Source organism: Rattus rattus, chromosome 6 (genome assembly GCF_011064425.1).
Source record: "Rattus rattus isolate New Zealand chromosome 6, Rrattus_CSIRO_v1, whole genome shotgun sequence".
NCBI lineage: Eukaryota > Metazoa > Chordata > Mammalia > Rodentia > Muridae > Rattus > Rattus rattus.
The window spans coordinates 81,798,976-81,811,823 of record NC_046159.1 but is presented as its reverse complement, the minus strand read 5'-3'; the positions used below and the strand labels follow the sequence as shown (position 1 = coordinate 81,811,823).

Below are 12,848 nucleotides of genomic sequence, written 5' to 3'. Positions count from 1 at the left end.
GTGAATTTGGGTAATGTACCTAGAAATTGTTCTGTAATTTATATTGTGATTCTATATAAAATGCAGTCAAGTCTTTAAATCTGTACAATGAACATGTAAAGGAGCAGTGGATATTGTTGCTGTACGGAGTGATTTGCTCTAAATTGGGATCTGCCTCTCATCGAGGAATAATACTTCAGTAAGCAATGAAACACTAGGACTACTACAAGGCACGTATATATAAAATGACATATATTTAGTGCTGGGACATGATTTAAGAATAGCTGTGACCATTAGCTGGGTGATACCAACCTCATTACTTTGGCCTTCCAACCCTCAATACTGTTATTTATTCTGAATGTCTAAGATTTTTTTAAAGAAGGTCAAATTATGTAAATTAAAGACAATATAACATTATAATATTTTTATAAATGTATCCCATGAAGTTGCTTCATCGTTCATGTTGCCACTCACTGTAATATATATTTTTAAATCTATAAGTACACATATGTTCTACTTAAGTTTGCTTTGTACAACATCAATTTTTAGAGGTTTTAAGTCTACACGTTGAATGGTCCCAATGTTCTCTCTTCTACATGCAGCCATGATTCATAAAATGGCAGAGCAACTGAGCCAGCAGGAGAGGAAGCTGATGCTTCTGCAGAAGAAGGTTGACAATGTTTCTCTGGCAGCTGATGACCTGAGGAATGCATACCTATCCCTAGAAGAGAAAGTCAGTGAGGACAACAGCAAGGAATTTCAATCTTTTTTAAAAGGTAAAAGTAAACAATATTAAAACTGCCTTCTCTTAAGACACAAAACAAATTCCTCACCGACATTGTCTCCTAACATTTGAGATCTTTGCTTTAAATGAAATAACAAAGAAAAGGGTAATTTTAATCTGGCAATTGAGAATACATAACTTGAAAATAATTGAAAATTGTGCATTGCTACCCAAAGACTATTCCCTGGGCTCCAACCTCATAGGTAGCAATGAATAGCCTAGTAAGAGCACCAGTGGAAGGGAAGCCCTTGGTCCTGCCAAGACTGAACCCCCAGTGAACGGGATTGTTGGGGGGGTGGGCGGTAATGGGGGGAGGATGGGGAGGGGAACACCCATAGAGAAGGGGAGGGAAGGGGTTAGGGGGATGTTGGCCCAGAAACCAGGAAGGGAATAACAAAAATGTAAATAAGAAATACTCAAGTTAATTGATTTACATAAGAGCATATATTACCATTTAAAGGGTTTTCTTTTTACATAAAAAAAAAGAAAATTGTGCATTGAAATATATTTTCTAATACTCACTTAATGGGCATTTTGTACCTAGTTGCTGCATAACTTATATTTAGCCATAGTTAGGATGAGCCCACAAGGTTGTTAGAAAGGGTGACCCTGGCGTTGCACAAAGGAACACCCAAAAGGGAATGTGACAATTACAACCTAAAACCTTTAAAAGACTAAGTATCAATAACAACAAACAGAATAATATTGAAGTTACATGAAACAAAGTCACATTGAGTTTATAGAGTTGCCCTACAGAGGCAATTAACATAAAGCATGGTGACACATGTTTTGCAAATTCAGAAACAGCTAAATGTTTCTTTATTGATGAGTAGTAGAAAGGCAGATGGAAAAAATGTGAGCAGAAAACACATTTTTAAGTTACTGCTCTGCTTTACATCTTTTCAAACACTGCTACGATTTTGAGATTTCTTCTGTGATTTTCCTCATGATACCCTAAAGAACAATAGCTGAAATACAAATATAATTTCATCTTGTCCTCATAACCTTCAACAAGATCCATAGTGGTCTTATCTATGCATAGTATTCCTAGGCTGTCAATCATACTCTGACCTCCGGATCATGTCGCTTTGTGAGAGTTGAAATTAAACATCTATCAGCAATTTTTTTCACCTAGCTAATTCAATGAGGCTTTTTATTTTTTTCTTATCAATCTTGAAAGCACTGTGGGTTTCCAATGTGTAATTACAAATTCAAAAATCTAAACCTCACTGGTACATACATTTTCTTGTACACTATCAAATTTTGGAAGCTTGAGAATTGAAAATAATTTCAACTTACAAGAAATGACTAAATTATTCTGTGGACTATAGAGACATATTTATACTATATAGACATACTATATAGCAATGTCATACAATGCCCTTACATTTTTTAAGTTGTCATTTTGCTATCTACATAGGATATATAAATATATTCATAAAAATACTTGTTAAATAAATGTGGAACTGGCAAAATGCTAGCCAATACTTCTGACTTGTTAGCAGATAAAAAGACAGAATTGTTTTTCTGTATAATTTATCTCTATTTAGCTATTCAAACTTTTCTAACTTAGCTTTTCTTCATAGTTTGCTGCCATGGATTAGTGAATGATATTTCATGGTTTTTATATTTTTATTCTTTATGCTTTTCTATACTTCGCAACTGTACATCTATTTAATACGTTACCAGGGATATGTTTACAGGATTTTTTTTGTACCAGAATAATTAATATCAAGACTTTCAAGAAAGATGTTTTGTTCTTCTAAAATTTCTCATTCACAATATTTTATACTTGAGTATTTGTGCTTGCTACATACATTTTAAAATGTGAGACCATGGATCCAATTCACCAACTTTATGAACTGTCTACCTAATAGCCATACCTTAAGTGGTGATGACCCACAGTGTGGTACTTTCTTTTTAAAAATCTCATATATGATCATTGTACATCTTTCGGTAAATTTTAATGAATATTTTTCTATTTATAATTCTTTGTAGCTAGACTTTACAATTATGTTTTATTTTTCCTACTGTTTTCATATGAGATTTTTTTTTGTTGTTGATTGGTTGGTTTGTTTGGTTTGATTTTATTTTAAACTTTTCAAACATTCTTTCTATTTATATCATTTGGAATAATTCAGGCCATTTTGCTTCATCTCTATCTCCTCTCTTTTCTCAATCCCTTTTCTTTCTTTCTTTTTTTCTTTCTTTCTTTCTTTCTTGTTTCACACAATCTCAATGTGTGATCAGATACATTTCTAAATGTTGGAACTCCTATCATGTGTTAATTACGGGCAATTTTTCTTTTCTTTTATGCCAAAAGTTAACATCATGTTATAAACATATCTTAAATTCCTGTTGTAATGTGAGTGTCTCTCATTCTGTAAAAACAACTAATTTCACTACCAGATATTTTAAGCCATTTTGATGTTTTACAGATATTTATATTTCTTTCCACTTTTTAAAGTTTTTCTCTGTGACTTGTGAACACGCGTGAGTCCACAATGCAAGTCTTGCACCTAATTACTAGACACTTGACTATACAGTCCCATACTGATACCAGGTATTTACTCAAACAAAAAGCCCAGCCCCACCTGTTTTCACCACAACTAGACCTGGGATTGCTGTAAAGCAGACTCTGTCACTGCAAGGAATAGCAGTTCCCTTTTGCCTTTCACCTTTAGAATCATTGCTGTACTCTGTTTATGTGTTCTACATGGTAATTGACTTTTATGTCAGATTTCTGTTAAGAATGTGATTATCTCTTATGAATTCTAGTATTTTTTCAAATGTCATAAATGGACATGGGAGAGATTATTTTCATTAATACATGTAGTTAGTGTTTGACTTTAAAACTTTAATCTCTCTACAGATACATCTTTCTGATTAAAACTATGTTAAAGGTATGTTTAATATTTGTTATCTTATTCTCCCTAGCTCTAAAATCAAAGAGTATTGACGATCTGCTAAAGAATATAGTAAAAGACCAATTTAAAGTCTTCCAAGATGACATGCAGGAGACTATTGCCCAGCTCTTCAAGACTGTGTCAAGTCTATCCAAGGACCTGGAAAGTACCAGGCAGGCAGTTCTACAAGTGAACCAGTCCTTTGTTTCAGTAACAGCCCAGAAAGACTCTGCATTAATTCGAGAAAATCAGCCCACGTGGAAGGACATCACAGAACTAAAGAGCAGTATCACGGACATCAGGCAGGAAATGGCCTTGACCTGTGAGAAGCCTCTCAAGGAACTGGTAGCAAAGCAATCTCATTTGGAAGGCGCACTAGAACAGGAACACTCACAGATTGTTCTGTACCACCAATCCCTCAATGAAACTCTCTCTAATATGCAGGAAGCACACACACAGATGTTATCAGTTCTACAAGTATCAGGAACAGAGAATGTTGCCACTGAGGAATCTGTCAACAGCAATGTCACTAAATATATATCTGTGCTACAGGAGACAGCAAGCAAGCAAGGTGTGATGCTGCTGCAGATGCTCAGTGATTTGCATGTCCAAGAGAGCAAGATTAGCAACCTCACTATCCTTTTGGAGATGGAGAAAGAATCCGCCAGGGGAGAATGTGAAGAAATGCTATCTAAATGCAGGCATGACTTTAAGTTTCAACTCAAGGACACAGAGGAAAATCTGCACGTGTTAAATCAAACGTTGACTGAGGTTATCTTTCCCATGGACATCAAGGTGGATAAAATGAGCGAGCAGCTGAGTGATTTGACATATGACATGGAGATCCTCCAGCCTTTGCTGGAGCAGAGGACATTGCTTCAACAGCAGGTTATACCTGAGACAAAGGAAGACACAGTTACTCGCAGAGAATTACAAAACCTGATTGGTGCAGTCAACCAATTGAATGTTCTTACCAAAGAACTTACAAAAAGACACAACTTACTCAGAAATGAAGTGCAGAGTCGCAGTGAAGCCTTTGAGAGGCGCATCAGTGACCATGCCTTAGAAACAGAAGATGGCCTGAACAAGACAATGACTGTTATAAACAATGCCATCGATTTTGTTCAAGATAACTATGTGCTAAAGGAGACATTAAGCGCTAAGCCATATAATCCCAAGGTTTGTGAGTGTAACCAAAACATGGATGCTATTGTATCGTTTATTTCTGAATTCCAGCATTTGAATGATTCTATTCAGACTTTGGTCAATGACAATCAGAAGTATAATTTTATTTTGCAAATTGCCAAAGCCCTTACAGCTATTCCTAAAGATGAGAAACTAAGCCAGTTAAACTTTCAAAAGGTTTATCAAATGTACAATGAAACCACTTCCCAGGTGAGCAAGTGTCAGCAAAACATGAGTTATTTAAAAGAACATATGCTCGCAGTGAAAAAGAATACAAAAGAGTTTGAAACTCGTTTGCAAGGCATTGAATCTAAAGTGACCAAGGCACTCATACCATATTATATTTCGTTTAAAAAAGGTGGTTTACTATTGAATGGAGATCCTGATCTTCAGCTGAAGGTATTAAATACCAGATTTAAGGCACTGGAAGCCAAATCCATCCATCTTTCACTGAGTTTCTCTTCGCTTAATAAAACTGTCCATGAACTTTCAATGGCATGTTGTAATGCTTCTACAAGTACGTATGGGCAGAATGCTCCCATACCCATGTGGACCAAAGGCTCTCTGACAGACAGTCAACATTCTCTGAAAAGTCTGACAGAACTTGTAGAATCAATAGTTGAAGTGAAAACTCAAGCCGCCCTATCTAATTTAACTTGGAATGTTGATCGATTAGTATCTGATAGTCTGGCAAATATTGTCAAGCCTCAGAAGCAGATAAAACTGCAGAAGAAACCCAACACACTTAAGAAAACAGTGAATATGACGACCATCCTGATAGGCAGAACGCAAAGAAACACGGACAGCATTACACATCCAGGTAAGCTGGAATTGAAAAACAACTTTGAACCTCTTTCATGTTATAGGTTACATGCTATTGACCAGATCCTAATGTATAGCCAGGCTGAGGCATGGAAGGCACCTACTTGTACTTGAGCAGAGTAGGGAAATGCAAGGTGACTGATATACTCTATCACATCTGACTGAACATGTTAGATGTCATTGCACAGATGTATTCTAATAGATGTTGTCTACATGTTTCAACTCTTTCTTACCAGAACACTATAAAATCATTAAATTTTCCCTTAAAAAAAACATCTCTCTATATCACCAGCTAAAGAAATTTATTATACGAGTTTCTTAAATAAGACCATAAATTAATTTGAACTTTAGTGGGTAAAATTTGAAATAAGTTCTCAATAAATATCTCAAAAAGGTGAGTGCCTAAAGGGACTGTTTAGAAATTGGATTTAAGTAGACTCCCAAAGGTAATGAAAGTTAACAAAACAAACAAACAAGAAACCCTGCACTTATATACAGTTTTGTAAAGCGTGAGACACTTGTGAAAGTTCAGAGCAATGCTTTAGGTGCAGTGACACTATATGATTCAGAAGCGCGGAGCTGCTGCACTTCCAAGCACATCTCACAGACCAACACTGGGACACAAGCTAGCACCGTGCTAATTAAATGTGGGCCAACACAGTGAGGGTAAGCAGAAAGAGTTGGAAGGGGAGTTGAAAACTGCTGTGATAACGTAAACAATAGAACACAGGAGCAGTGGAAAGAGTAGGGACCCAAGAGTCAGGTCTTGATCCTGGTCCTCACTGTAACACTAAGTTTCTAGTTTACTTAGTAGCCTTAAAACAGAACACAACAAACAAGCAAAACAAAATACAATCTCCTTCTGTATCTACTTCTTCTGCTGAAATGAAAGGATTGTAGTCCTTACTCTACTGGGTCACTGGGAGACATGTACTGCAGATTGTCACCGGTGAGAACAGCCACTGTTCACAGCCTGGATGCAGGGCATTTGCAGAGGAGAGAAATGCATTATGAAGTCGGGAAACTGTGTAGTGAGAGGACGGCAGTGCCATCAACAGATCTAGATGACTTCTCTCACTTGAGTGATTGACTTGATACTTGAATTTACTTGGGTCCCTTCTCTTTCCACTGATAGGAAATAACGCAGCTCTGATTTTTATTTTACAGATTGGAGCCTTAATAAAACTCCTTGCTCTTTAGTTACTTATTTATTTATTGGTCAATTTTTATAGTCCTATTTTCTGAGGTTAATAATTAAAATTTCTTTATTGCATCTCAATTAAGACACCAATAATGCTGCTGCCAAGACAATAAAGAAGCCTTGGCCCAGTTCCACGCATGCTATAGCAATCCCTTTCAGTGAATTCACTTTCTTAGGAATGGGTTCTTTCAAGTAGATCTGTGTTTGATCATATGGTAACCTGGCCCTGCTGCTGTAGACTATAAACTGGTGGGACAAACAAGGACTAGATAAGGCAATAAAACCAGGGATGGTGGCTAAATTACCTCAAGGCCTAGAGCATGACTCACAGGGTAAGTGTTTGCTATGAAAGCCTATGGGCCTGAGTATAAGGCTCTAGAACCCATGAAAACAGCCAGGCATGGCTGTGAACATCTATAACCCTAGCACAGTGGACCAGAGACAAAACAGGTCCCTGGAGCTCACTGGCACACCACTCTAAAAGAAATGTTGACATCCAGGTTCAATAAAGAGACCCTGTCTCAAAGAGAAAGACTGTAAGCCATTGAGTAAGACATCTGGCAACACCCCCTGGCTCATTAGTAACATACACACAAGTGCACATACACAAACATGTACACTACACAATACACATTGGAACACACATAAAAGTACAGAAAGAAATTGAGAGAGAGAGAGAGAGAGAGAGAGAGAGAGAGAGAGAGAGAGAGATCAATATAAAATAAAATACTTTGTCTGATACACCTTTATATCAGTTGTTCTATACATCAGGCAGCACATTGGCTGTTTTGCTCTGTCCTTTACACCTATCTTAACCAAAAGCACAAGATGTAGTAAATTTCTCTATGCCATTTGACTTTTGATATTGTCAAGTAAAACCTGCACTATGTTTTCTTCCATATAACTAAAACCAGGGGATGAAACCATCACTTCTAGAACCTCTTTGTCATATTATTTATATCAGCAATATTTACAAAATGTGATTTTTAGAGAAAAATCTGTGTATCAGTTTTAATGATAATTTACTTTGAGGTCTGGTGCTAATACTATACTATTTTACATTTTTAAAATTAACATTCACTCACTTCAGGCTTTGTACTAGATAATATTGGTTTATTCAACAACACCTACAAGACAAGTATTATCATCTTACTTTAAAGGATCAGGAGGAGGCATAAAGGTAAACCACAGTATCTTCCAGTTACCAGGCGCCCTGATCTACTGCCTCAGGCTCCATCCTCAGTTCTCAGGGCAGGGATGGGAGACAGTATTCATCTGTCTTCTTCTGCTTTTCTCTCCTGCATCACATACTCTTCAGAGTATGGCTAATGCCTAGCATTTCATGTGGTCAAAGTTGATACTCCAGGGAGTTTCCATTATCGAGGATTTAAAGACCAGCAGTGCTGCTGCTGAAGTCAAGGTACTGTTTGACTTTACTGTGAACTTGCAACAGGCACTTACCAAAGTTGCATGAATTATTCATGAAATCTGACTCTACTGGTTGTAGTAAAAGGTAGGACCTACATTCAGTTATGATAAAAATGGTATCTATCAGGCCAATGCTGAGAAGCTCTTCTGGCTTAGTCACCACATACTTGATTTGTTTCTAAACAGTATTCAGATAGATTTCAAAGATTTTTGGTTTTGTTTTAGTATTATGTTTGAAGTTTGTTTTGTACAGCAATTGGCTGGCTGCATTCTCAACCCTCCCTAAAGTCTTTATAGAATTGTTTCCTTCTAGAGTATTTTCTATTTAGATGATTTCTATACTACTTAGAATAAGACTTTTAAGTACACATTAAGATACGCTATATTTGATAAAAATGACCTCTGTTTAAGATGACTAACTGTAAATCCCTTCAGTTATGAAGACTGATTGAATTTAGAACTCACTGCCTATTTTAGAACGTCTGAGAACCACACACATTCGGGGATCCTCCAGTATAACTACAGTGCCTGCAATTATTTGGGCTTGCAGCTAAAATAATGTTTAAAACACAGATAGGTGGGGGAGGAGAGAGAGAGAGAGAGAGAGAGAGAGAGAGAGAGAGAGAGAGAGACCAGCTATTGAAAAAGAAAAAAGAAAACAAAAAAAAAAATGTAGAAAGACTCAGAAAATCCACCAACAGGCTTCTTTGTGTTCCTTACATGAAGGAGACAATGTCTTTATGCTCTTTAATAAAGTAAGAAAAACAGTAGTAGAATGTACAGTATAATTCTTCCTAGAGAAGCCCCTTGGCTTTCAACAACTGTCAGTGAGCCTGCTATGCTTAGCAGGCATAGAAGGCACCCTCTACAAAGGTATTCACTTAGAAGTAAGACCAAATTCGAAGCACAAAACAACTATTTAAGGATGATACTTTTTCCCACTTTAATTCATATATATATATATATATAGCCCTTCTTTTCCTTTGCAACAAACTTCTTTTCTTGTATTTTAGTTAATATATATGATTTATACAGAACAACAGCTTTCAACATAATACTTTCATGCATGCTTATAATGTATTTTGCTCATTTCACGTCTCCCTAATTCCCTTCTGTTCTTTAGTTAGTCCAACACTTCAAGATTCATTAACTCTTTTGTGTGCATGGAAGTCTTAAACATATTCTTTGTATCAGAATTGGTTATAAGTCTATCTACTAGGAATGACTCCTCTTGTTTCTGTGGATAAAATATACCAGAGTTGAAGAAAATATAAAATGAACAATGTTGTGCTTTATAAAAAATACCAAGATATGTTTTAAAGATCCAAATATGGTGGGGGGCAGGGGAGGAATTGCCTCCATGGGCCCCATGCTTAGGTATCTCTTCTCTATGAGGTACCAGCCAGAACTAAATGTGTAACATTGCCTGATGGTAATGGGGGGGAGATTGAACAGGTTTTGGCTGTGTTTACCTTCCCACCACCCAGGCTTGCATACTTGCACATGCTAGAATCACAGGACCTTCCTAAGCAGTAACATCCACTGACAGCAAAATTTAAGAGATTACTGGCTCTGCACATTAAATACACAATTAGTCTATTTTACTTGAGGTTCATTAATTCTCTTTTCATTTGAAACATTGAAAAATGGCATTATATTTTATGTATTAATCAAATTATTTTTTCCATCTTTATTAAATTGGGTATTTCTTATTTACATTTCAAATGTTATTCCTTTTCCCGGTTTCCAGGCCAGCATCCCCCAACCACTCCCCCTCCTCTTCTATATGACTGTTCCCCTCCCCAACACCCCCCATTACCGCCCTCTCTGCAAGAATCCCCTTCACTGGGGGTTCAGTCTTGGCAGGACCAAGGGCTTCCCCTTCCACTGGTGCTCTTACTAGGATATTCATTGCTACCTATGAGGTTGGAGCCCAGGGTCAGTCCATGTATAGTCTTTGGGTAGTGGCTTAGTCCCTGGAAGCTCTGGTTAGTTGGCATTGTGGTACATATGGGGTCTCAAGCCCCTTCAGCTCTTTTATTCCTTTCTCTGATTTCTTCAATGGGGGTTCCGCACTCAGTTCAGTGGTTTGCTACTGGCATTCGCCTATGTATTTGCCATATTCTGGCTGTGTCTCTCAGTAGAGGTCTACATTCGGTTCCTGTCAGCCTGCACTTTTTGCTTCATCCACCTTATCTAGCTTAGTGACTGTATATGTATGGGCCACATGAGGGGCAAGCTCTGAATGGGTGTTTCTTCAGTCTCTGTACTAAACTTTGCTTCCCTATCCCTTCCTAAGGAAATTGTTGTTCCCCTTTTAAAGAAGGAGTGAAGAATTTGCATTTTGGTCATCCTTCTTGAGTTTCATGTGGTCTGTGCATCTTGGGTAATTCAATATTTGGGCTAATAGCCACTTATCAATGAGTGCATACCATGTATGTTTTTCTGTGATTGGGTTACCTCACTCAGGATGATATTTTCCAGTTCCATCCATATGCCTATGAATTTCATGAAGTCCTTGTTTTTGATAGCTGAGTAGTACTCCACTGTGTAGATGTACCACATATTCTGTATCCATTCCTCTGTTGAAGGGCATCTTGGATCTTTCCAGCTTTTGGCTATTATAAATAAGGTTTCTATGAGCATAGTGGAGCATGCGTCATTGTTGCATGTTGGAGGATTTTTTGGGTATATAGCCAGGAGAGGTATAGCTGAGTTCTCAGGTAGTACAATGTCCAATTTTCTGAGAAACCTGCAGAATGATTTCCAGAATGGTTGTACCAGTAGGCAATCCCACCAACAATGGAGGAGAGTTCCTCTTTCTCCACATCCTTGCCAGCATCTGCTGTCACAAGAGTTTTTGATCTTAGCCATTATGACTGGTGTGAGATTGAATTTCAGGGTTGCATTTCCCTTGTGACTAAAGATGTTGAACATTTCTTTAGGTGTTACTCAGCCATTCATTATTCTTCAGCTCTGAATTCTTTGTTTAGCTCTGAACCCCATTTTTAATAGGGTTGTTTGTCTCTCTGCAGTCTAATGTTGGGAGTTCTTTGTATATTTTAGATATAAGCCCTCTATCAGTTGGAGGATTGGTAAAGATCTTTTCCCAAACTGTTGGTGGCTGTTTTATCATAACAACAGTGTCCTTTGCCTTACAGAAGCTTTGCAGGTTTATGAGATCCTATTTGTCAATTCTTGACCTTACAGCATAAGCCATTGGTGCTTTATTCAGGAAATTTTTTCCAGTGCTCATGTGATCGAGATTCTTCCACATTTTTTCTACTATTAGTTTGAGTATATCTGGTTTGATATGGAGGTCCTTGATCCACTTCAACTTAAGCTTTGTACAAGGTGATGAGAATGGATCGATCTGCATTCTTCTACATGATGACCTCCAGTTGAACCAGCACCGTTTGCTGAAAAGGATATCTTTTTTCATTGGATGGTTTTGGCTCCTTTTTAGAAAAAAATCAGGTGACCATAGGTGTGTGGGTTCATTTCTGGGTCTTCAATTCTATTCCAATAGTCTATCTGCCTGTCTCTGTACCAATACCATACAGTTATTAACACTATTGCTCTGTAATACTGCTTGAATTCAGGGATAGTGATTTCCTGGAATTCGTTTTATTGTTCAGGATAGTTTTAGCTCTCCTGGAATTTTGTTTTTCCAGATGAATTTGCAAATTGTTCTGTTTAACTTGCTGAAGAATTGGATTGGAATTTTGATGGGGATTACCTTGAATCTGTAGATCACTTTTTGTAAAATGGCCATTTTTACTATATTAACCCTGTCAATCCATGAACATGGGAGATCTTTCCATCTTCTGAGATCTTCTTCAATTTCTTTCTTCAGAGAATTGAAGTTCTTATCATACAGATCTTTCACTTGCTTAGTTAATGTCACACTAAGGTATTTTATATTATTTGGGACTATTATGAAGGGTGTCGTTTCCCTAATTTCTTTCTCAGCTTGTTTCTCTTTTGTGTAGAGGAAGGCTACTGATTTATGTGAGTTAATTTTACACCCAGCCACTTGCTGAAGTTGTTTATCAGGTTTAGTATTTCTCTGGTGGAACTTTTGGGATCACTTAAATATACTATCGTATCATCTGCAAATAGTGATATTTTGACTTCTTCTTTTCCGATCTGTATCCCTTTGATCTCCTTTTGTTGTCTGATTGCTCTGGCTAGAATTTCAAGAACTATATTGAATAAGAAGGGAGAGAGTGAGCAGCCTTGTCTAGTCCCTGATTTTAGTGGGATTGCTTCAAGTTTCTCTCCATTTAGTTTAATGTTAGCTACTGGTTTGCTGTATATGGCTTTTACTATGTTTAGGTATGGGCCTTGAATTCCTATTCTTTCCAGGACTTTTATCATGAACGGGTGTTGAATTTTGTCAAATGCTTTCTCAGCATCTAATGAAATGATCATGTGGTTTTGTTCTTTCAGTTTGTTTATATAGTGGATTACGTTGATGATTTTCCATGTATTAAACCATTCCTGCATGCCTGGATTGAAGCCTACTTGATCATGATGGATG

The 12,848-nt window shown here is 37.2% G+C and overlaps 1 protein-coding gene across 2 annotated transcripts in view; it reads left to right on the top strand.

Annotated features, from left to right (window-relative positions):
• Mmrn1 (multimerin 1) overlaps window positions 1-12,848 on the top strand; it is a 47,748-nt gene that overhangs the window by 21,782 nt on the left and 13,118 nt on the right. For both annotated transcript variants that reach the window (XM_032905132.1, XM_032905131.1), the window contains exons 5-6: window positions 582-755; window positions 3,701-5,674. In XM_032905132.1, the coding sequence (XP_032761023.1) occupies window positions 582-755; window positions 3,701-5,674 (2,148 nt within the window). The remainder of the gene's footprint in view (window positions 1-581; window positions 756-3,700; window positions 5,675-12,848) is intronic.